At 38.9% G+C, this 26684-nt stretch overlaps 1 protein-coding gene across 2 annotated transcripts in view; it reads left to right on the forward strand.

The window, feature by feature from the left end:
* LOC140483808 (receptor-type tyrosine-protein phosphatase gamma-like) overlaps positions 1–26684 on the forward strand; it is a 706675-nt gene that overhangs the window by 650307 nt on the left and 29684 nt on the right. For both annotated transcript variants that reach the window (XM_072582431.1, XM_072582432.1), the window contains 9 exons: positions 3567–3663; positions 4284–4366; positions 10974–11108; positions 11732–11866; positions 14126–14298; positions 16707–16842; positions 19967–20113; positions 24514–24607; positions 25266–25342. In XM_072582431.1, the coding sequence (XP_072438532.1) occupies positions 3567–3663; positions 4284–4366; positions 10974–11108; positions 11732–11866; positions 14126–14298; positions 16707–16842; positions 19967–20113; positions 24514–24607; positions 25266–25342 (1077 nt within the window). The remainder of the gene's footprint in view (positions 1–3566; positions 3664–4283; positions 4367–10973; positions 11109–11731; positions 11867–14125; positions 14299–16706; positions 16843–19966; positions 20114–24513; positions 24608–25265; positions 25343–26684) is intronic.

A 26684-nucleotide genomic window follows, 5' to 3' on the forward strand; every position in this document is an offset into this window, starting at 1 on the left:
CAAGCGTACCACTTGTTATATCACACAAATCAGACATACAGCCTTTTTCCTACTATCTCATGCTGATCAATCCATGTTACAATGTTAGCTCTGTATCTTGGTCTCATTTTTGCTCAAAATTGTATTAAAGAAATCTGATCACATGTCTTTCTAGGTGAGCGTTACTTTTGTTGAATCACATTCTTGCAATGTTTATCTGTTTCTAATGTGAGACTGTGAGATCTATGGTTATCTTTTTATTTGAATTCCTATTTTATTCGTGTTCCTATTTTGATCAGAGATGTTGAAGTGATAAGCTTTCAATCCTCTGGCACTGCTTTCAAATTTAAATTTAAATTGTAAAAATTGTGGCCAGAATTTTCTGGTTTTAGTTTTTAGTATCCTCTCAGCATTGTAGGATGGATGATGTCAGGATGCACTGCCTGTTGTGGTCCTTTTTCAATCAGTTTTTGCACTATTACCTTCTTTCATAATTATTCTTTTTATTCACTGCACTACTCTCTCCTGTACCCCTTCATTCTCAGAAAAGTGTTGCAATATGCACTGGTGATTTTTTTTCACAAAACCATTCAAGGTTTAAATGAAAATTACATGTTTTATCTGTTGCAAATCAAAAGAGTTCTATTATTTTAAATATATGCTGTACACAGGAAACAGTATAAAAACACTACGGCCAAGGATTAGTTCTTGTTAACTATATATATACCTTAAACATAATACAAAATAATACTGATGAGCTAAAGCAATAAATGATGCAAATAAGCTCAATTCTAATTCTGATTTTTAAATGTAGTGTTTTATTTTTCAAGCAAACCACATTTGAAACTGTATAAAATAGTGACCGTTAAATAAGAAGCTAGATAAACTGAATTCCTTCAATGGGTCAGTTGGTTAAATTGTTGATCATCTGAGCCATGCAGATCAGGAAAGTAGAGATGCCACAATTGAATTCAATGCTCTGGGTTAAGGAGAGTTTCATCCTTTTTCTAATAAGTGTCTAATAACCAGTGATAATAGTGAATCTGTGGCTCTTGAGAGAGGGTTGGGTCCATCCTGCATGTGATAACCTATGCAAAAGTAGCAGTATGTTTCCCACTATCAGAATTCACAATTGACAAATAGCTTCTAATACCCAAAAGAAAAAAGAAACTGGCTTTCCCCACCCTGATGGTTGGTTTGTGAATCCTGCTGAAAATTCTCTATGTCAAATTAGGTGAGGAGTGAACTCCAGTGTGATGCTTGCTACAATTGAACAAACGGACAAAATGGCGGTGTTGTCATCTGTCTAAAATACCAGAAAGCTGCTAGGACTGTACTCCGGCATGAAACAGCACCTTTAATGAAGGAAAAGAAACTGCGAGGAAAGAATCTTGAGAAATAGCTAACTGTTTGAGATTAATCTACCCAAAGCATACAATTTTAATAGATCATACCCATTTGCTGCAGTTGTCCAAAAGCTTTTGTACAAGCAAAAAAAAACTTGACAAATAAGTTTTGCATGTCTTGAATTTCAGTAAACTATCATCAAAACTAAATATAAAGTGATTACATACCTTCCACTTTGTTTGGTGTTGATCATTTCAATCCATTGTGCATGGAGTAATTCATTATGCTGGTTTCCTGAATATTAGCTTTTACAGTTGATTAAGTAATATTTTGGTTAAATTTCCTGTCTTTTCCTTCATCAGACCTCGGTCATCTTTTCAAAATGGACATTTTATAGTGAGCACATTGCCCAATCAGCTGTAAACCATGAAACCTGAAAGGGTTCAGACAAGATTTACAAGGATGTTGCCAGGGTTGGAGGATTTGAGCTATACGGAGAGGATGAATAGGCTGGGGCTGTTTTCCCTGGAGCGTCGGAGGCTGAGGGGTGACCTTATGGAAGTTTATAAAATCACGAGGGGCATGGATAGGATAAATAGACAAAGTCTTTTCCCTGGGGTGGGGGAGTTCAGAACTAGAGGGCACAGGTTTAGGATGAGGGGGGGGAAGATATAAAAGAGACCTAATCTTTCACACAAAGCGTGTTGTGTGCATGGAATGAGCTGCCAGGGGAAGTGCAACATTTAAAAGGCAACTGGATGGGTATATGAATAGGAAGCATTTAGAGGGATATGGGCTAAGTGCTGGCAAATGGGACTAGATTAGGTTAGGATATCTGGTCTGCATGAACGATTTGGAACAAAGGGTCTGTTTCTGTGCTGTACATCTCTATGACCCTATGAGTGAATAGTTATCCTGATACACTAGGTTTTTTTAATGTAGATTGCTACTCTGGGAACTGTCCAGACGTTGGCCATGTGTTTATAAATGATTTATCCTTTAGCACTATATCTAATTAACCAGAAAATGTTTTATTGACATTTTAATGAACTTGAGCAAAGAAATTCCTTCAGTCTCTTGACATTAGTCAATACTTGATGAACGTAAGAACTAAAGCAGGGGTAAGCAGGTCCTTAGAGTCTGTATATTCAACAAGATCATGGCAGATCTTTTATCTCAATTCTACTTTTCTCACTGGATTGTTCCCATAAATTCTTCCCATATACTTTACCATGAAGTTAAAGGTTTAATTCTATTCCAAAAACAAAGCCAAATAGAATTTAAGTGTGACCATTCAAGATTGCATACATAATTTCCTAAATAATATTTTGAATTAGATCATATTGAAAGGATTAAAAAAAAATTCAAGCACGTAAGTATACAGATACTGTCAGACAAACTAAGCATTGCCTGGGCATAGCACAGAGAGAAAGGCCTGGATGGAAAATCAACCCCTGTTAAATGTTCTTTCCATCACATAATTGGAAAGATAAAAAGTTTGGGGTCTGCAATCTTGATGTGACCTTCCCTGTTGGACTTTCAGTTCTAGGCTCCTAAGGTATTTAATGCCTGGGCAGTACAGATGAAAATCTACCCCATTACTTTTATAAGTAACTACTAATTTTTTTAGAAATGGAATACACAGCCCTTTGAATTTATATAAATACAACTATTATCTACAACCTTTTTGATCATTTTTATCCTTTCAGGAAAAGAAATGCACATTTCATTTCCACCCATTTTTTCAGTCCCTGTCACTTTGTAAAATTGCTGCCTCTTGCTCATGTACAATATTCTCCGTGCCCCACCAATGGAATATGTTTCTCAGAGGTTTTATGACTGGAACAAAAGAGATTTCCAACAGGAGGTACTGGATAACAATCAAGGGTAGAAGCCAAAGCTATTTTTGTTTCCCAAATCCGAGGATACTACAGCTAATTGCAGTATTTCAACTGCTCTCTAAGATGTGAGGAGCAGGCAGTGCGAGTTTGATACCAAGCTGCAATTTGCTAGATTGTATAACTGAACTATTGACTGCATAAATTACTGAGTCTTTGTAGAGGTTTAATTTTCATCTTGAACCATAATTAAATAACAATTGGATTTTTGAGATAATATGCTTTTAAAAATCCTGAATTATGTATACAATAATCTTTGTACCACACATCAACTATTGAATGCAATAATATGTTTTGAAATAGAAAACCAATAAAGCTTTCTTTTGCCTTTTCTATGTATAGGAAGTGCAGCGCTGTACAGCTGATATGAACATCACATCAGAACACTCCAACCATCCAGATAACAAGCACAAAAACCGATACATCAATATTGTAGCATGTAAGACTATACTGGATACTAATATATTCATGCTTAAGTCAATCTTTCAAAAATATTGTCCACAAATCTCTTCACATTGGGTGGTTTGGCATATAATATCTATAGAAAGTATAGGATGTTCAGTTAAGATTCTATATAAATTAAAAATATTTCTGAAAATGATTATTGATTCCTCAATAGTAACTGTTATGAAATAGATTAGTGTTAGTCCTATAGTGACTATAGTGTTAGTGAAATAGATGAGTGTTTATTCATTCGTTCATGAGAGCTTGCCCAAAATTAGGTCTACTTAGCTGATTGTTTGCCAATGCTTCCTCTTGAGCCATTTTCTCAGATTTGTTTTTGATGTCAGTGGTTTGCCATTGCCTTCCATTCTCAAAGCTATGACAAGTAGGTAGTCCCAATTCAACCTCAGCTGGAATGGGACTTAAACCCACACTTTTGGCATTATTCTAAACCACATACTAGCCAACTGAGCTAACCATTCCCCTCCCTGTTTATAATGTGCTGATTTATTTGTTGAACGTGTGTGATCGTTTAAAATTTGAAAAGTAATATTTGAAATATCTGTGAAGGTCAAGGTGATTTATTCTTGTGGATTAATATTTCTCCTTCTCCAGATGATCACAGCAGAGTTAAACTAAGACCAATACCAGGAAAAGATTCAAAGCATAGTGACTACATCAATGCCAATTATGTTGATGTAAGTCATTCTTTTATATTTTATGTTATATTTCTCTCATTTGTCATGGTCACTCAATTCAAAGAATTCCAGAGTTAAATTAGAAACTGAATCAGTTATATATTTGAAAATTGCGTGCATATGTTGTTCATTTTAAGTTCTAAGTTTAAGTCCAGCTAAGGCAGAGACAATTAAACCAATGAGCTGAAGTTTCCAGCCACTGAATGACTTGGGGGAAATGGCAAGTCAGTTGGGAAAATATGGCGAGTTTGGGAAAATTTGAGTCCCAGCATGGAGAATGAAATGTTGAATTTTCCACCGAAGGTTTGAACGACGATATGTGAACTTCACTCGTGAGCTGCAAGAGGCCAATTTGTATGTGTTAACATCTCATTATTATCTATTCTTGCCTCATTTCTATGCTATTTCCTATTCTCCCATGTGGCAAAGAAAGACTAGATAATGATAATTCCTGACATGAAAGTCTGACTGGGTATCTCATAGTTTCACTGGCTGCTTGCTCTCCTGGCTTCTAACTCGGCTAGCAGTCCCCAGTATCTCTGGCACACACCATGGGTAGCAATCAGCTGACTCCTCCATCATCCAGCATTAGACACACAACAACCTGACCACATCACTGGGGCACACCTCTGAATCTTTAAAGTCAAATTCTATTCAATATTGTAGTCTCAATTGCACCAACATTTTTTGTTGTAATGCTGTTGCCAGGCTGCTTTGCATGTTAGGATAGGAACTCATCTCATGCATTGGAGCAGGGTGCACCTCAGGGTTCTTTGCAGCTTCCATCACGCACACACACCTCTCACCTATTTGAATGCTGTCAGGATCCCTGCCTTGCCTTGCCTTTTTTACAGGCTCACAGTACCTACATTTTGTCATGCCTTTACGTGCAGATATAAAGCCAGGTAGTTTGTCATGTTTGCCAGTAGTGATCAGTCAAGAGGGTGAACTCACACCATGCAATATCAATGTCACATCTATGACATATACCAGCAGGTTAAATGGCAAACATACTGAATATGCTTCAACCAAAGAGCTATGTCTCAAAGTCTAAGGAGAGTACTGCTCAGGCAAGTCAAGGAGACGGTAATAAGTCAGGATATCCCACCATAGTTAATGAAAGGTAGTGTTTAGTCTCAGTCCAGACTTAAACATGGCCAGTTGGCTGCTTAAGGTGGGCTGGGTCAGGGGTTCGTATCATTGCACTCCAGTGAGTGGGCAGTGGTCCTGTGCAGCCAGTCTGCATTGAACTATAAATCAATCAGTGAATTGTGCAGAGATCTGGACACTGTCCTCTAGGTTGGTCGGGGTGGTGTGTCGACCAAAGTCAGTCCTGTGGATCTGTTCTTTGAATGTTATATCAGGTTGTCAGAGGCCCTACTGTCACGAGCAATTTGGAGAAGTCAAATGTGGGGTTTAGAGGCAGCTTCTACTTGATATGGAGGGGGCAATAAGTGTGATGGAGAGGTGAGGGAGGAGCTCAACATGAAATGATGGGAGATAGTGCATTAAACAACATGGGCTACTGCAGGATGAGGGCATCATCAATGGTCTCCACCTCCCTGGTTGTTAATGGGCCAATGTATCACACTGGTCGACATGACTCAACTGTAGGCTGTAGGCTCAGGGATAATGTTGAGATAAAGACTTAAATGGAAAAAAGTTGAGGGGGAGCATGTGGATACCCAGAACTGATGTGGTCGACAGGGAGTGAAAGATTTTTGGGCTTACCTAGATTGACAGGATAAGCCTGCAACTTGCTGCAAAGTGTGACATGTATTGCCTTCCATCCTTTTCCGAATTGAAATGCACAATATAAGTAGAAAATGGCTACCATAACACAGGTATTGGGCAGAGTATGTGTTTTTATTCTGTCCGAAGATGTAGTTTTATTTCTCAGTGAGGTGAGGTGGAGGCAATTGCATTGAAAATACACTTACATTCTACAAGTTAGTAAAAATACTTGTAATCAAGCACGTAGTGACCAACTACATGGAATACACATTCTGACCACAAGTCTTGACTGTATCATTCATCATTAGAAATTGATCACAGTCATCTCTGTGAAGCAGAGAAAATCACAGACAACCTTCAAAGTATAACTTGCAGGTTTTAATCAACAAAGTCAATCCACAGTTTCATATGCTGCACAAGACCTAGGAGCTGATTCCCGATTGAACAGTATATTTTTGACAATGTACAGTGCTGCCTTTCTCAGATGATGGGAGCAGTTGAAGGGAACAAGGTTTCAACAGTGTACTGTAGTAACAACCTCCTTGTGTGTTTGCATGAAATGGTTTGTACTGCATACATTGGAAGAAGGTCCACTCTGTCAATGGTCCATGTACAATCATCCCCATGGCTTTCTTTGTTGGACTCCTTCATGTTCTACTGTGTGGAGGACTGTCATACACCATAATTTGTGAGTGATGTGAATACTGGCTTCTCACATTACTAAGCACCTGTTCGGTTTCTCATCTTCCCCAATCACTATTGCTGCAATGCTGCAAAGGGGCAGAGAAATGAAGGAGGAACAGATTCATCAGAAAGTCCAGAGCCAGCAGCAATCTCCAGCCTCCACATGAAGAAGCCACAACTGAAGTTCCCCTCAGGATACAGAGGAGATACAGGAGGCCAAGAGACTATTTTCCTCAATGCCATTTCCTCCAGATGAATGAGACACATTTTCACCACAGTCTAATAATGTCCTGGGGCACCATCACAGAACTGTGATATCTTGAAAGCATGGCTTGCGACCTTAAGGGGTCGGTGACTATTCTATTCCAATAGAATTGCCAAGGTACAGCTGCATTAATTTTTTTTCTGTGAATGGCTGCTTCTAAGGATCTTCTGGGATCTGTGTGGATCTCTCGATGGTCAACCTACAAATGTATCAAGGTTGAAAAAAAAATCCTGGAGATCATAGTGGGTCAGGCGGATGCTACCTGACCTGCTGTGACCTCCAGCAGTTTTTGTTTTCAATATAGATTCTAGTATCTGCAGTAATTTGCTCCTGTTAATGGATCAAAGTTGTTATTGATTCAATTTATGAAAGTCAAACAACTCCACCTTGTTTCCTAATGACAAGGTCAGTGCAATAGGTTTTGATAACATAGCTTCTGGATTAGTGGTACTGGAAGAGCAAAGCAGTTCAGGCAGCATCCAATGAGCAGCGAAATCGATGTTTAGGGCAAAAGCCCTTACCTCTTTGATAACATAGCTAGCTTCCCCAAGCAGAGGGCACTATAGACTATTACATGAGAGTACATGTGTGATGATACTATGGCTTTAAGAGGTGAATTTTGTCCTGTTTTTTTTCATGAATATAGGTTGAGATAGAGGTACTAAGTGGTCTGCTTCAAGCCAAGTAAATAAACAGCTTATGTGGCCTTGGGTTTTTTTTTAAAAGTTGGAACAATAGAAGCAGCCTGAATGGGTGGGTCAAGGTCCCACATAGAACATAGAACAATACAGCACAGAACAGGCCCTTCGGCCCACGATGTTGTGCCGATCTTCTAACCTAGATTAAGCACCCATCCATGTACCTATCCAAATGCCGCTTAAAGGTCGCCAATGATTCTGACTCTACCACTCCCACGGGCAGCGCATTCCATGCCCCCACCACTCTCTGGGTAAAGAACCCACCCCTGACATCTCCCCTATACCTTCCACCCTTCACCTTAAATTTATGTCCCCTTGTAACACTCTGTTGTACCCGGGGAAAAAGTTTCTGACTGTCTACTCTATCTATTCCTCTGATCATCTTATAAACCTCTATCAAGTCACCCCTCATCCTTCGCCGTTCCAACGAGAAAAGGCCGAGAACTCTCAACCTATCCTCGTACGACCTACTCTCCATTCCATGCAACATCCTGGTAAATCTTCTCTGCACCCTCTCCAAAGCTTCCACATCTTTCCTAAAGTGAGGCGACCAGAACTGCACACAGTACTCCAACTGTGGCCTAACCACAAAACCAGGATTTTTAGTTTTAGCTTTCAGTAATTACTAGGGGCTTGAAGCTGGATGTGGAATTTCTTATTCCTTTCTCTGTTACAGATAGAGGCTGAGGTTCACCTCCTGCAGCTAGAATTGCATATGAGACAATCAGTTTCACTGAAATTACCTTTGCCAAGGGTGTGTTTATGGGATGTTGATTTATTGGAACAGTTGTTGTTTAGTAGTTAAATAATCTATCATTGTGTTAAGTTTTCTGATAGAGTTATGATATCCCAATCTTTTCTTTTATTTGTATTTTAACCATAATATATGAATAAAGTGTGTTTTGCTTCAAGTCTGGAAGTTTGATCAATTGAATAGCATCCAGAACGGAACTCCTGGCACTTGCCTTTAAAATAAGAAAAAGTCAGGGACTAGGCTATCTCTTTGACATGTTTTGAGGGGATTTAATCGTGTCAATAACATATCATAATGTGGTTGATGTCATCAGCGAGGTTCTGTACAAATTGTCTATGATCATCAGTGCCACATCTTAGAATTTTGCACCAGGTACAGTGGAAGCTATGTCTGTATCCTTGACATTTATTATATAGTTGCTTTAATTCAACAACTAGATGCCTTTCAAGGATAGTTGCTGGAAGACGTGTTAACCTCTGCAACAATAGCTGGCGACTCCATGACGCAATCCCTGACTGAGGCCAAACGTAATATGTCCTTCCATTCCATGCCCATTACACTACTAGGTAGTTATGGAGCTGACAGTAGATTTCTTGAAGATCAGATGCTGATGCTTGGGATCAGTCTTGGTGGGGGGGTCCTTGCTGAATGATCCAAGTTGAGGAATGTACTGTTCTGTAATGTAGGGATTCTATGATTCTTTGATAATTTTTTTCTGCTGTGCATTTTACAAATGGTGTAGGTAATAATGGCACCTCATGGATGCTAAAGACCTGGTACAGTGGCAGTTGCCTTCTGAGGAGGAAGATGAGCAGGAGAAACTTCACCTTCAGAATGATAGAGCAGTGCAATGTCAGGCTCAACAAACCAGACAGGATGTGACTGATACCCAATTCCAATAGATGTGAGCTTGGTGCATGAACTGCAAATTCATTGTTGTTCAAAAGACAAACCATCCCTGAAGCAAATGCAGCTTATCATTTCATCTCCACAGATGCTGCCAAACCTGCTGAGTTTCTGTATCTCTCTCTGTTTTTGTTTCAGAATTTTTCTTTACTTATCTTTGGTTTATCAATAAAAGTTAATGTATTCAGCTGTTTGAAAGTTTACCAACAAATGATGCTCTCACATTGAAAAATGACAAGATATTGCAGTACACTGACTGTTAGGGAAATAGTGGCACTCGCTTAGACAGGGCCCTAAGATGGTATGGCACTAAGAACAGGTTGCTTATGTAGCTTCACTCTTGCAGCTCAGTTACATTGAGGTCAGTTAGACAAATGATGATGTAAAATAGCAATACATTTATAAGTTGAGGTTCTGTTTCCAATGAAGTGTCACCTGTGCCATCTGTTTGCCCTCCTGCTACATGAATTGTAAGGAGTTTTTGTGGCTGGCCGCAATTAACACAGTTGAGCTTTAAGTTGAGTGCCAGTTGCGGAAATCCCAGAAGGTCCATGCAGTGTTAAATACTTCTACCATTGATGAGCACACAATAACATGGGCACAGTATGATAGGAATGTAATGCATACGTAATGAGGTGACCAGTGCACATTGTGTGAGATAACTGACCAGAGCATACAGAGAGATAACATAAAGAAAAAGTGATGACACCATTGTCTTACCAGGCCAAAGGGCTGCTGTTTCATTAAAGAGATAACTGGTGGTGTTTTAACCTGAAGTCACTCGACCTCAGGTAAGGAGAGAGGTTGAGAAGTCCTTTATGGGAACTTCAGTCATTGCGGGAATTGAACCCACACTGTTGGTATCACTCTGCATTGCAAACCAGCCATCCAGCCAACAGAGCGAACTGACACCCTTCACAGGAAAAATTCATCCCGTTATTTGTCTTCCTCTTTCTCTCACTCATTCTCTTATCCTGTATTTTGTATAATAAGCTGAAGTAAAATTAGTTAGTAAGTGTTCCATACTGTTTTTGGTGGTTGTACAAACGGCATAAAAAGGTTCTCATTTTTCACTAATCTCATAATTTTATTCATGGAAGTCATAATGGCAAGCTGGTTTTGGAAATTAAAGAAAAATCCTTTATCTTTGAATTTGCGTCAATTAGAATGAGTTTTAATCTGATTGTTATCATTGACCTTAGATTGTTTGAAATTAGCAATTGGTGACAAGTCACATGACCTTACGCACAAAAATAAAATGAAAAGTATATATTTTATAAAAGCATTCTGTTCTTACAGATAAAGGATTTGAAGTTTTAAAAAATTCTGGCAATTATATGGATGCGGAGCATGACACCTGAATCATTGAATCTTCAATAGTATAGGAAAACAGCATGAATAGTTAAATGTTGGCTCAGAATTCACTGGGAGAATAACAACAAGTTTAAAACCACCAGCATTTCAAAGCCTTCATACCTCTAAAGAAAGTACAATGAATTTTAGATTCGGTCTTTAAGATTTGGGCTGAATTTGACATTTTTCAATATTGTTTTTGTCCCTGAACAGGGTTATAACAAGTCAAAAGCCTATATAGCTACACAGGGACCTCTTAAGCCTACATTTGAAGATTTTTGGCGAATGATCTGGGAACAGAACACAGGAATCATTGTTATGATTACAAATTTAGTGGAGAAAGGACGAGTAAGTAAGCTTTTTAATTTGTAGTTTTTTCTGATTCTTGATTAAAAGAAATTTCAATTTATCATATTACTTATTTGTTTATCATATGAATGTTCTTAGAATAATTCATACTTGGAGAAGGAAAGTGTCAAAGTCAGTTCAGTAATGAGTGTTGCAAGATTCTCGTTTTCCTCACCATTTATGTAGAACCTTACATAATTGCAGGAAGTCCCAAAGAACATAATAGATAATAAAGTACTTAGAAAGTGTACCCACTTGTGTAATGTGGGAAACAGTAGCTGATTTACAATAGTGAGCTCCCACAAATAACAATGTGATAATGTCCCGATAATAAGTTTTTGTGATTGAAAGAGAAGCATTGGCCAGGACACCAAGAATCCATCCTCCACTCTTCTTCAGATTATTACTGTGGGATCTTTTGTATCCAACTGAGGGGAAAGACAGTCACACAGCTTTTCACTTCATGTGAAGGTAGTGCATCTGACAGTGCAACACTAAATACTGCACTGTATTTAGAGACAAGTGTGCTACCAGCAGGGCTGACACAGGTTACATTGTCATTTTGACATTCTGTTGTGGCATTTTCTGAGTGGAATTAAGTTTCCCTGTTTTATGTATTTCAGCGAAAATGTGATCAATACTGGCCGAGTGAGAACAATGAAGAGTATGGCAACATAATTGTCACCTTGAAGAGCACAAAAGTACGGGCATGGTGCACTGTACGCCACTTCACCATTAGGAACACAAAAGTTAAAAAGGTAGAAACATAAATGTGCTTTTTTATATTTCTTAAGCAGAGACTAGGAATCCAGTGCTTGCACAATTCAAAACAAAAATGAAGTAAGAACTAGTATTTCTATAGTATGTTTCTATAGTATGTATTAAAATGCATCATAGTTATCAGTGCCTGTTTAAAACAAAAACAAATTGCTGGTAAAACTCGGCAGGTCTGGCAGACCTGTGGAGTGAAAGCAGAGTTGCCACACCTGCTGATTTTTACAGCAATTTCTATTTTTGATTTCCGGCATCTGCAGTTCTTTAGCTTTTTTATTTAATTTCTGTTTGAAGTTTGGTCTAAGTTGTAACACACAGGGAATGCAGTAGCAAATTTGTATGCATCAAGGTCCCAAATGCAGTAATGAGGGAACAATGGCCCAGGTTTTCCAATGGCTTGACTGTCATTATTCCAGCATGGTTGGGAAGAATCCCAATTACTGAACAATCTGAAGAAATTGCATATAAATTGAATTTTCTGCTGGGCAATTACTCTATGGCTGGAATCCTCCAACGGTCTCCATTTAAATTGGAGAGTTTGGAGGCTTCTGAAGAATTAACTTAATAATTACTCAGAAAAGGTTTGATTATTAAACATACAGTTAAATCCCTGAGTAACTATTCAACTGATGCCATACTTGCTTCAAACAGCCCCAATTAGACCACCCCAGACCACTCTCACTATCTAGATCCCGATCTGAGACCATTTCTCCTCCCTCGCCACTAGACATAGTCCCCTGCCATTCCCTTGGTCTGCCTCAGTATGACCTTCAACCCCAACTCCCTCAGCATCAAACCTGACTCCTATCCCTTGTCACCTGATCTAGCCCCTTTTTCCCTGCTACTGGACACACATTGCCCCCCTCCTTCTACTCTTCACTTGACTTCACTACTCTATTGATGTGCCTGACCCACCTCCTCCCCTAGACCCACCTCTCCATGACCTCCTCCCCCTCTTCCACCACCATCAGACATGCTGTTCCCTTCGCCTGGCCCAGAGCAAACACCCCCTCCACCCCCCAGCCCACTAGACTGGAATTAACCCCCCTCTCTAATCCACCCTACAGGCCCCTTCCCATCCCCAATACAAGATTGCATCACTTACCTGACACCATATCCCCTTACAACTTGGCATCTTACCCATCTGGCACCATACCCAGTTAGCACTCTGCCCACATGGCACCACATATATTATCCCAGTGGCACCACCCAGCAGACTAACCCCACCCAGCTGACACTCTACCCAAATGGCAACCTACGCCCTTAACCAACTGGCACATTAGCTCCCAGCACCCTAACATCACACTTGCTTATGGACTTGTAGGTTGAGAGCAGCTGTCAAAGTGGGTGTCAGGACTTATAAATTAGAATAAAGCAGCTGTGAAAAGGGGCATGGTTTGCCTTCCCCAACAGTTCTGCACTATGAATGGATGTACAGTTTTGCATTTCTGTGGGAACCCTGATCTCAATCTCCTCAGACATACGGAACTCCCTCTTTTGCTAGAAAGGATTAGAGTGGTGATATGTGTCAGATTGACAATCTTTGGATAGTATAGTGCAATATTCTTACTGATATGATAAAGGAATAAACATTTGGGGGGACATCAGCAGAACTCACTTCTTCTCGATCACAGAATCTTTTACATGCACTTCAACATGTAGGTGAGGACTTAGTTTAATGTCTTTCTAGGAGATTGCACATCACTAATTTTGGAATATTTTTAGAGGACTGATCACAGATTAGTTGCCTGTCTCCTCTGCCCGCCTCTTCCACACTCAGATAGAGAATACTCTGTGATCTGGGAAGATCTGCATAAGGGAGATTACAAAATTTAGTCAAAGAGTATTAAATTTTGTCTGCTAACAGAATTCCAACATGAGAGTAAATTAAAATAAAAATATCATTGAATTTATTATTACTCAATTTTGGATTGTCAGCTGACAAATAAATGAATTTTCTATGTGATCACTTTTTCATGATACGAAGGTGCAAGCCTTTGAAAGTAGAAGTAAGCATCCGTTAATTCTGTTCTGATTTTATTGCATTTATTATATTTTGATGGAATTATTCCAAAATTTCTGTTCTTCATTTTCAATGCTGTCGTTGCATCTTGCAATTGCAGAATTATGGTTGTTGGGTGTAGCAGAGATGCTCCATGACTCATTGACTCAGCTTTAGGTTACCAATCATTCTCCAAATAAAATTTCACACAGTCACTAAAGCTGATTAACTGCGGTTATAGGGACAAAAAGGAAACCCCAAGGGACGTCAAAACGAGCGAATGGTTATACAATATCACTATACACAGTGGCCTGACATGGGGGTACCAGAATATGCTCTTCCTGTACTCACCTTCGTGAGAAAGTCATCTGCAGCTCAGATACCAGACATGGGACCAGTAGTGGTACATTGCAGGTATGTGTAAATATTAATTTCTCCTTAAAGATTTGAGGGATGTCTACATAGACATGACTCAACATCTAATTCAACTTATTGCATTAAGTTAATTTTCATGTTACAGGATTATCTTAACGAAGTTGCAACAATGACATGCAGACATTTCTACATAGTTTCTGCACACTTATCATGCATTCCAGGCACCATTGAATGAAATTATACAAGGGATCGTAGAATTTAAAATCTGTGTGAGTTATTCCTGTAACAATTTACCTTTGAGTTTCCATAATGTTTTAGGCTGAGCTCAAACATCAGTTCAGTTGAAGCAGTGATTCTCACGAAAGTGGCTATGCCCACTGGTTGGCTTGGCGAGTTTCCACCAATTGTATCTGATCAGGGTGTGTATTATATTGTGTCCAAGAATTGTGGGAGCCCAATGGCACTCATCGTTTGATATTGTCTAATCAACCTGTTCAGAGATGTTATTACACACCTCTGGAGCAGATAGGGCTTGAACCTAAACCTGTATAGATCAAACCATTGCACCATAAGAGCCGTCAAAAGCAATTAGATTTGAGTATTTCTAATCGTCTTGTTCTGAAGCACTTCTTGAGCATGTGGCACTTCAAGCTGGACCTTCTAGCGTCGAGGTAAAGACCCTAAACAAAAGACCCTAAACGCAACAACCTGCTCAAGATATTTTTTAATTCATCTGTTCAGGTGTGTTATGACACACTTCTCTGGGTAGGTAGAACATTAGTGAGGTATCCTGGCTCAGAGGTAGAGACACTGCCACTGCACCACAACAGTCCTACACCCATGGTTTTGGATATTTTCTATCAACTTAGTCAAAAATGTTATGACACACCTCTGGAGCAGTTGGGACTTTACCCTCAGCCTCCTAGTCCTGAGGTAGAATCACTACCACTGTGTCACAAGAGGTCCCCCCAATCATGGTTGTTTTAATGCACCATTGATAACATACAGCTACAGTGATCAGCAATCATTTAAAACCTCAATCAGGCCATTTTGTCAAACTAATGCTGCAAATAATTTAGATCGCTTAAACCTCACTTTAAATTTGTTAAAATTCACTCAGTTGGTCTTCCCTCAGTTAATAGGACTTGTGTTTTACAGGAAATTGAAACCACTCAATGGTCTGTTTCATCAATTGCAGCAGTTGCTTGAATAAAGTTTCAGTGTAATGTTAATTTAATTCTGTAATCATGAGACATCATTGTAATTGATTAGTGACTAGAACAATCAAAAGTGTCACTTAAGTGCACAAATTGATGGGAGATTTTACATCCAGCCACAATGCAAATGACTTTGAGTGGACATTTTGGCAGGATCTTGCCTCAGCAAGATCAGTTCAGTCTCTAGTGCAGTTCAGGTGTATTTTCCCAATTGCTCTACTAGCAGGATCCCCATTCCATTGTATATAATAAAGACAACACAAAAGAAAGTAGAAGGGGGTAGTGCAGATGGTTGCTGAACATACTGAGCCGCTGAATAATGATTGGTTTAGTTTTCCCTTTTTCTGAGTTGCTGATTTTATTGACCTAATTTTGTGGAAGTAAGAATTTAACATAAATGAGATGGTGGGGCAGGTAAAGTCCAGGAGTACTGGAGGCCCGGTTATCACTTGGGGATTCTCCCTTGTTACACAAGACTAGCTCAAAAGTAATATTGGTGTCCATTCACAAGACTCTTTTCCCTGGGATGGGGGAGTCCAGAACTAGAGGGCATAGGTTTAGGGTGAGAGGGGAAAGATATAAAAGAGACCTAAGGGGCAACTTTTTCACGCAGGGGGTGATACATGTATGAAATGAGCTGCCAGAGGACGTGGTGGAGGCTGGTACAATTGCAACGTTTAAAAGGCATTTGGTTGGGTATATGAATGGGAAGGGTTTGGAGGGATATGGGCCAGGTGCTGGCAGGTGGGACTAGATTGGGTTGGGATATCTGGATGGCATGGATGAGTTGGACCGAAGGGTCTGTTTCCGTGTTGAACATCTCAATGACTCTATGACTGGAATGACATACAGAAAGTGGAAGAGGAAAGGGAAAGGTGAAGCACAACATATCCTAAAATATATAGCCATTAAGTAATTTGGCCACATAGCTGTGTGAGTGTTCATCAATTTGGACTAAATATAATGTTCCCAAAGCCAAGATAGCATTTTTTGTCAATAATTATGCTTTCATAACAAATTACATATTTTGTATTGAATCACTTTTTAATGAATAAAGTGAACAGTCATTATTTAATGAAGTGTTTCCATAGAATTAACAAAAAAATCTCTTCAAGCATGCATCGTAATTTAATCAACATAATATCATTTGATCTTGTAGATTGATTTTGTTTTTAAATGGTTCTTACTGCACTTGTTATCATACCCTTGTTCTCTTTATTCCCTACCTAGTGCTGGTGTTGGCAGAACTGGAACATACATTGTGCTTGATAGCATGCTGAAACAAATAAAAGATAAAAACACAGTTAATGTCCTTGGCTTTCTCAAACACATCAGGACTCAGAGGAACTACCTTGTCCAGACAGAGGTAAATACCAATTATAAATAGCATGGAACGTATGACAATACCAAGCTAAAATTGGGCAGAGTTACCAAGGTAACATTTGACACAGTTTACAGTAGTGGTTTGCACCTCCAGGGCCTGTTCAGAAAATGGATCTCATACTTAGATTCAAAGCTTGACATTTGACTGATATTTTTAGCAGAATTCTAAATTCTCTTGTGTGGGTTGTTAGAGAAATTATTTATATTTGACTTATGAAGCATATTGTCAATATGGTGCTTCGCTAGTTTCACAAACCTAATTCACAAACTCGGAATAGGTGGAACACTTTCATTATATATACAGCAGTTATAAAAATAAATCATTCTCCTATAGTCCTGGCTCCTGTGTTTCTGTCACAGTGCATATGGGATTAAAAGCTAGGATGAGCTGGAGAAAGTGGGACAACCATACATTTGAGCCAAAATATAGATGTAATCCCCTTTATGCTTCTGTAAGTTATCCTGAAACATTCTTCTGCAAGGAAGACATTATATCAATGCAAGATATTGTGCTGGCTTTATGAAGTATCCTAAAAGGAGACCAAGCCATTAAACTTGAATTCAAGCCCCTTGAGGATTATATTAGCAAATTTGGTTGCCATCTCTTTTGACTTGAAGAAATAAACTTTGATTGTCCTTAATTTCTCAGTTCATCAAGTTTCAATTCAGCTGTCTATCTGAAGCTGTCCAAATGACTTTGTGGACTAACTGTCACATGTAGATTATGATTTATCATCCTTACGTCTTGTCCAATTCACACTGCATTTTAGTGGTCAGTTAGCTCAAGTGGCTGGATTGCTGGTTTGCACTGCAAAGAGACACCAACAACATAGGTTCAATTCCCATGTCGACAGAGGTTACCATAAAGGACTCAAGGAGAGTCACCCTCACACTCACCTGAGGTTGGGTGTCTACAATAAGAGAGCAGGTCTGGCAAAACTATGGCGACTTTATCTTCACACGTTACAATTCCTGGAATTGCTTATAAATTTCAGTCTCCATGACAAATCCTTGATGGTTGTACTTCAAAGTTGCTTTGCATCTGTAAGAAAATCTAATAGATGCAACACTTTTTCCGGTTGGCTGGTAGATTCTTTGGGATTGCTAGATTATTTATTCATTGGATAGTCTGTTCTATATTGACCAGGGTGCTGGATGACATTAAACTTAACGTGTTATTTTTCTGTGATAGTGATATGTCCCTTCAAGACAACAATTCTAATTATGTTAAGTAAATTTTTAGAAAAGTCTGTTCATATTTTAATTGCTGCATGGACCAGGAAGTTTAGAGACAGGAACGTGCCTGTAAGTTCCAGTGTGGAGGTTAAAAATAGCTAGGCAATAAGCAACAGATTATTGAGGCACTTTTGCATCGGTAAACAAGTCTGACATTAGCAGTGGCATTTGCATACACAAAACCTTTTTGTGAAAATTATCTCCCATAATGTTGCTCACGGTGAGTTGACAGTTGTCCTGCTGGAGTATGGTGAGGAAAACTCATTAACAGAAAGAACTTTGAGAAATTAAAATAAGTATTTACCATTGGTTGATGAAAACTGAATAGAATCTTGAATAGAATTAGAAGTTTATGTGCATTGTATATGTTTTAGGGTCCAAATAATAGGCACAAAACTAACCAGTTTAGCTGCAGAATGGCCTGCCCACATTTGCAAAAGTATTGATCTTGCCACGACATTTCTAGACAGTTGAGAATTCCTGAATATGTAAAGAATTCCTGAATATGTTGAGGCCTGCTTTTGGAACTGTGTCTGCAATGAGTAATGCGGACAGTGGAGTTTACCCAACTCAGCAATATATAGGCGCTAACAACCAAATGAAAGTGTGGAAAGATGTTTTAAAAAATACAAGAGTCGCTACAGCCCTCCCCTTCCTCAGCCAGCTCCAAGACTCCTTTAAGGGCTTACTTGAAAGTTACTACCAATTGAAGCAGACAACCTTAAATTGAGGTCTTCACATGGAAACCTATCTGTGGAGGCATAAACAACATTGTCAGCACGTGCCAGCTATACTAATAGGAGCCAGGAACCAAATTAAAGAGGAAAAATGGATCCAGATTAATTTCTACCCATGATTTTATTTATTAACAACTGCAGGTTGTATAAATAAAATAATAATGAAAAACAGAGGAAAGTATGGCAGATAGAGCTATAGAGTCATACAACTCGGAAATAGATCCTTTGGTCCAAACAGTCCGTGCAAACATAATCCCAAACTAAATTAGTGCCACTGGCCTTCTCCTAGCCCATATCCCTTCAAACCTTTCCTAGTCATGTACTTATCCAAGTGTCTTTTAAATGTTGTCATCATGCCCACAACCAGTACTTCCTCAGGAAGTTCATTCCACATGTGAACCACCATCTGCATAAAATAATTGCCCCTCATGTCTTTCTTACATTCTCTCCTTTCACCTTAAAAATGTGTCCCCTAGTCTTGAAATCCCCCATCGTAGGGAAAAGATACCTACCATTAACACTATTCATACCTCTCATGATTTTATTAACTTCCACAAGGTCACCTCTCAACCTCCTACTCTTCAGTGATAGAAGTCCCAGCTCATCCAGCCTTATCACTCAAGTCTTCTATACCTGGTAACATCCTCGTAAATGTCTTCTAAACCTGCTCCAGCTTAATAATATCCTTCCTATAACTGAACAACTAGAAATGGACACAGTATTCCAGAAGAGGCCTCACCAATGTTCTGTACAATCTCAACGTGACTTCCAAACTCCTATGCTCAAAGAACCGAACAATGAAGGCAAGCATGCCAAGCTCCTTTTTAACCACCCTGTCCATATGTGACACAAACTCTAAAGGATTATGCACCAGAACCGTTTAGGTCTCTGTTCTACAACACTATCCAAGGCCCTACCATTGAAAATCTAAAATGAAATCAGAAAATGCTGAGAATATTCAGTAGGCTGGATAGCATTTGTGGAGGGAAAAACAGAATTAATGTCAACAACTTTTTTATCACAATTCCAAAAGATAAATAATAACAGTTGATCCTCTCATGTATTAAACTGTGCATGCATGACAATAAGAGCACAAATAAACAGTCTGATTTTTTTTTATGTCCTGCCTTTAAGGAACAATATATTTTCATCCATGAAGCCTTACGGGAAGCAATACACGGGAAGGAGACAGAAGTACCTGCCACTCAGCTACATAGTTATGTCAACAACATTTTAATTCCAGGAATATCTGGGAAGATGAGGCTAGAGAAACAGTTTAAGGTTGGTTACTGGACCTGGAATCATTGTTCCATTCTATGTTTTGTGATAGTACGCTAGTCATTATTTTCATCAGCTCACACTTTATTTCAGAACAGGCATTTTATTAAAAGTTTTGCATAGTTTAGGGTAGCAAAATAAACTTTTGATGGTCCCAATGCTGTTGACAATATTTTTGCAAAGCTACTTAGAGGATACTCTTATTAGAAAGTTTCTAGACTAATTTCTTTTGGCTGTATGTGTAGAATATCTTCTTTAATCGGAAGTCCTTGGTCTTCAAAGACACTTTACACATGACTAAATTGAATTACTTTATTTTCAAGACTGTGGTACCATTCTGGTGCAATATGTTGGTATCTGCTGCTGACAGTAAATGCTTACAGTGAGCTCAAAAAAGGTGTATAGGATTATTTGAAATTCCTCTGTATAGATTAATGGTGACAGCATTTACTCTTTTTCTGTGTTAAAGTGAACAATAACTATAGTATATTGTTGATTTTAAGTCCATCTCTTTTCAAACCAAACTATATGTGCAGATTCTAAAGTGATTGATGGTAGAATTTCCAAGTTACTGATCCACAATAAGAAGATTTTGTATTTGTTGCATTTTGTGGTGTATTTAGCTCCTTGCTATAGTTCAGACCTTACTTAGATCAATCTGAAATTCATTCAGCTTTCTGAGTCGTGAGAGCATTAAGAACAGGTTCAATTTTGCACCTTGACAGTGGCTCAGGTCTTTCTTGAGATTCATTATTTATAGATTTATAGATTTTAAAACAAAACATAGCTCTATTTACATTCTGAATTTAGAAATTAAAATGTAAAAACCAGTCTTGCCTCTTGACCCAAGGGAGCAATAAGGCTACATTGTACATCAATTAGTCTTGAGTTGCTTGACCAATAGTGAAAAATCTGTACTGTTTCTACTTAGTGTCCTCTTTAGAAGAAATGTGTGTAAATCTAGACATTTCAGCCATCACATTTGATGCTCATTATTCATAAAACTAACAAGAATCCACAGTACCTTGTCATGTTCTTGCATAACTAAGCTAACAGTTCATTTTTACTGGATTATGTTCGGCAGTATGTCCAAACAACATGCAGTTCAATGTTACAGTACTGTGTACTCATGCTAATAAGGCAGAAACATGCAATAGATTCCTCGGAGTCTATCCAAAAGGATTAAGCCTGCAGCTACAGGAATTGTAGACCAAGTGTCAGATGCAAAAATTGTGAGATGTGACATTCCCAGCCTCCCACCTCAATTTCTTCTTCAGTTTCTTGGGATGCACTTGAATGGAGAGTTATAAATACTGGGATTGCTGGAAATCTGAAACAAACAACAAAAAGCTGGAGAAATTCATCATGTCTGGCAGCATTGGTGGAGAGAGAAAGTTAACATTCTGAGTCCAACATAGTTCTACTTTAGAACGGAAAGGTTTCAGAATTTTTTTTGTACACTTTTGACATAGGCAGAAGACCAGTGCAAAAGTCAATGGGGTTGTTGGTGATGGAAAATATAAAAAGAGATTTAAAATGGGTTTAAATTAATGTCCAAAAGGGAGAGAATGGATCCTTTCTACAAAGCAAAATTAACAAAAGATGGTTGTTGGGTCGGAGGTGGAGGGGGAAATGGGGAGAGAATGTTCACAAATGGAAAACAGGCATAATCCTGTCAGTTTATGAAGTTATGGAATACAAGATTAAGAGCTCGAGGCTAAATGGAAGATGGAGAGTTGCTTAGAAAAACCTAATACTGAGGCTTGCTCCAGGCTCCTCTGCACATTTCTGGATCAGCAGGGATTTTGCAGCCACTTGAAGAAAAGCAAATAGAGACAGTTTTCAGGCTAGGTAAAAACAATGACTGCAGATGCTGGAAACCAGATTCTGGATTAGTGGTGCTGGAAGAGCACAGCAGTTCAGGCAGCATCCAAATAGCTTTGAAATCGACGTTTCGGGCAAAAGCCCTTCATCAGGAATAAAGGCAGTGAGCCTGAAGCGTGGAGAGAAAAGCTAGAGGAGGGTGGGGGTGGGGAGAAAGTAGCATAGAGTACAATGGGTGAGTGGGGAAGAGGATGAAGGTGATAGGTCAAGGAAGAGAGGGTGGAGTGGTTAGGTGGAAAAGAAGATAAATTTCTTCTTTTCCACCTATCCACTCCACCCTTTCCTCCTTGACCTATCACCTTCATCCCCTCCCCCACTCACCCATTGTACTCTATGCTACTTTCTCCCCACCCCCACCCTCCTCTAGCTTATCTCTCCACGCTTCAGGTTCACAGTTTTCAGGCTGCTAGACAACAGGTTTAAAATTGTGGATTTTTTTTCCCACTACAACCCCACCATTTTATTGAGAGGTTTCAAGAGTTTCACTATTTGTACAGTTGGTAACCACAATTATGTCTCAGAATATCCAATTAGTTACCAGTAGTAATGCACAAATTCTGTTTTTATTAATAATGTGCAGAGAAAGGTTCCTGATGGCTCAATTAGAATAGAGATATCACAAAAATATCCTCTTATGTACATTATTCATTTGGGCTAACTGAATACCCCTCGATTGTGCTAATGTTTCTAGAACAAAAGAATGTAAGAAATAGAAGCATCAGTAAGCCATTCAGTTCCTCAAGCCTGCTCTGCCATCCAACAAGATCATGATCAACCTAACCCAGGCCTCAACTCCTCTTTCGTGTCATCTTAGCATAGCCGTTAATTCACATACTCATCAAAAATCTATTGACTTCCTTTCAATACTTTGTGTTATAACTTCCACAAGTCTCTTAGGCAGAAATACTTTAACTGCAATTGGAAAACCTCTGGTCCTGAATGATAAATGGGAAGTCAGTCTAAGTAAGCAACACTTCATTCCAATTGTACTGGACATGTTTTCAATTTTGTTTACATGTTATTCATCTTTAACATTGGCCTGAAATAAATCTATTGAAAGTCTTTTCTACCAACAAAACATCAAAATTAAACATGTTAGTGCTATTTTAAAGGTACTGATATCTAAGACACGATCTACAAACCTCTTTAATCTGACCTACCTATGGTACTTTGTACTTTCTCACACCTTTTTGTTTACACATCAAGGCAACTTCATTACCTTCAAGGTATTTAAAATTTTTGGCACTTTGCAGTTATAGTAATGAACAAATTTTTTGCTTTAAACAGAGGCTTTGTGCGATCAAGTTTCTATGTTTTTGTCTCTGATCAGTACTAAGTAAATAAGTGCTGTTTTCACAAGTCTTTTGCTAACTTTTTATGTTCATTTGGACAGGTGCACTGTGTCAGTTATATTAAAAAGCATCACTTAAATTACTTATGGATGCTTTCCTTCAAAAATTGTTAGTCTCTCAGGAAGAGATGACGTCCAGGTAGACATTTGTTTGTATAATGGTGCTTCCAGCAGCACTACACAGGGTTTTCCATTGGCAGTCACCACTGCAGGTCACTACCTACATCTCATTCTTTAATGGCATTAATGAAAAACACGGCCTGATCACATAGGTAGTAGCCCCTATGGAGCTGACTGCCCCCATGGAATTATCTCAAGTCTGTTAACAGTGCCATGTAAATAAACTGCTCACCCAGCATTTGTCTTAAAAGGTGGCTAGCCTAGCTTTTTATCCTAAGGATTGAAATCCGTCACATGAATTTACTGTTCATTTATATTGGATTTCTGTTGATCTCTCACCAGAAGTAGGACAAGGCTTGATAATTTCATTGCAAATCCAGTTTCATTACTTGGGAATATTGAACAATTGACTACAGCAGCACTTAAACAATTCTGGTGGAAAGATTACTTCTAAGTCTGTTAGAATATAGAGTGTAGAATTTCTTCTAGCATTAAATATTTATCATTTTAGGACAGAAATAATATTCTAGAGCATCTATTCCAAACACTAAAGTTGTTACTGGGAATGCACAAACACAGCCTCTTACAGCTGGCTGCGACAGGCCACTGTAAGAATCTGCAACCTTGCTCCTGTGTAGCGACACAGAACAAACACATGTGGGAGACAAGATGGCTAGCATGTCTGCCCTCTGCAAATGTCCTGCCCCCACCTTCCACTGAGCCTTATGACTCACCCACAATGTGCCATTGGAGTCATTCAGGTCTAAAAGTTCTGAATTCCATTATTAACACTTATCACTGTTGGGGTATGTCAATGTGCACATGCACAATTGCATCAGTGAGAAATGACATCTGTACCAGACATTGCCTGAATAGTCTCATGTTAACTTCAATGTCTATTTCTCATTCGTGTTATATTGCAATATACAGGTATTCTTAGAATATTGTAAATTTTAACAATTCTTAATTTTTGATAAATCTGCTATTGAGTTCTATAAGTGTTGATTCTCTCTACTGATTCTCCAATGAATTCTATTTTTTTTTACAGTTGGTAACTCAGTGTAATGCAAAATTTATAGAGTGCTTCAGTGCCCAGAAAGAATGTAATAAAGAGAAGAACAGAAACTCCTCAGTTGTGCCATGTAAGATAACTTCTGTTTTAGTGAATACAACAATGAACTCACATTGCTTATGCTAAATATTGGCATATAACCATGCTGAAAAAGTCAATTTTAGATTTGGCAGAATTGGTGGCTACAAGTTTAATTTTATTGTACATTACCTTGGCCAGAATTTCAGGGAATGACAGTGGTCCTGTCCACCAGTTAGAAAGTCGGGTGGGGGAACGTTACCCCACTTGGCCAGTTATGGGAGCCCCAGCCAGTTGTGCATGCTGCAGGCAATGAACAGCCTGCATTTGGGTTTCCCATCTCTTTGAGGAATGAAAATCCCCTCCCAAAGTTTTCCTGTATGGGCCAGAGGGTGCTGTAATCCTGAACCTATAACGAGGCAGTCAGCAAACATGTAGTAGCCTCCCCACTTGGTGATTTGTACACCTAATATGGATAAAATACCTTATTTGGCTACTTAGGGCTGCCCTGACTTGTCAAATGCCATCCACACCATCTCAGCTGATTTCTTTGCCCTCTTGCACACACCTCCCAGCATGCTTTCTGGGAGCTAATAAAATTATCTCCTTTTTACATGTTACTTTACTTTCTCAGTAGATCATGTAAGCATGTATTTATTTTTAACAATCTGTTTCCATCAAAAATGTTGTGATTGTATTCTATCTTTCAGCTGAACGAGCTCGAGTAGGCCTTGCACCATTACCTGGAACAAAAGGAACTGACTACATTAATGCCTCCTACATAATGGTAAGTTATGAGCACTAATCATTGTATTACTGAGGTAGGTTAATAAAAATTTAAAGCTGCAATCTAAATATAATATTGAAAGTAAAAGTGGCTTATTTTTCTGTCAAGAGCTGTACCTGATGTTAATTGTAGTATAATGGAATATGGAAATAATGATAATGGCACTGATTATGTTACTTTGACATCAGAAGAGAACAGAGTTAAGCAGAGGAGAGACAAACGTAAAAGGAGACATAGACACTACATGAGAGAGCTGAATTTAGTAACTTATAATTATGAAAACATAAATAACCCTTTTAAATAATCTACACATTATGAGCACACTGCGCCATATACATGTATCAATTGAGTCATAGAGTCGTACAGCACAGAAACAGACCCTTTGGTCCAACCAGTCCATGCCAAAAATAACCCCAATCTAAACTAGTCCCACGTGCCTCCTCCTGGCCCATATCCCTCTAAATCCTTCCTATTCATGTATCTATCCAAATGTCTTTTAAACATTGTAATTGAACCCACTACATCCACCAGTCTTTACAAAAACCTGTCCGAGTCTTAGTCAATTCTTGGGGTCTTTTCTGGCACTGTGGTGTAGCCTTGCCTCTAGATCCAGAAGGTCTTCACCTATCCCCACTTCACCACCCTGCCCTGTTACCCCCAATATCTGCAGTTCCCCTTATACCCACCCCCAGACCTGAAGACCTCGTGATGCTGCCTGACTTGCTGTGTTCTTCCAGCCTCCCGTTTGTCCTGTTTGTCCATCTCTGGATCCAGAAGGCCTAGGTTCAAGTTCCACCTACTGAGTGGGTTTGCGATATCACATCAAGCAGTTTGATTAAAATACTTTTAAATATAGACAAAGAACACTACTGTGAGAAAGCTTTGCTTTAAAATTAGAATGAACTATGGACAGTAGATGCTAAGTACAATAGTAAAGGGCACAGTCTCTGAGAGTGTACATGTAGTCAACCAACATCCAGAGATTCACAGAAGTGTTATCAAACTGTAATACATTTTGCTTGTGTGGGTTAGGTGGATTGGCCATACTGTATTCCCCTGTAGTGTCCAGGGATGTGCAGAGCAGGTAGATTAGCCATGGTAAATGTGGGGTTAGGGCTCAGTATTAGGTCTGGGTGGGATAATCTTCAGAGGGTCGATGCAGACTCAATGGGCTGAATGGCTTCTATCTGCATGTAGGGTTTCCATGATCTGTGATTCTATATATTCACAAATTGATCTCCCAGTAATCCAGCCACTTTATGTTTAGATATTAAGTTGAACTGTAGAAGCTTTGTTGTAAATAAGAAATGATCATGACTTTGTGCACTTGACTTTGTTCTGT

The sequence above is a fragment of the Chiloscyllium punctatum genome, chromosome 12, assembly GCF_047496795.1.
Source record: "Chiloscyllium punctatum isolate Juve2018m chromosome 12, sChiPun1.3, whole genome shotgun sequence".
Taxonomy (NCBI): Eukaryota; Metazoa; Chordata; class Chondrichthyes; order Orectolobiformes; family Hemiscylliidae; genus Chiloscyllium; species Chiloscyllium punctatum.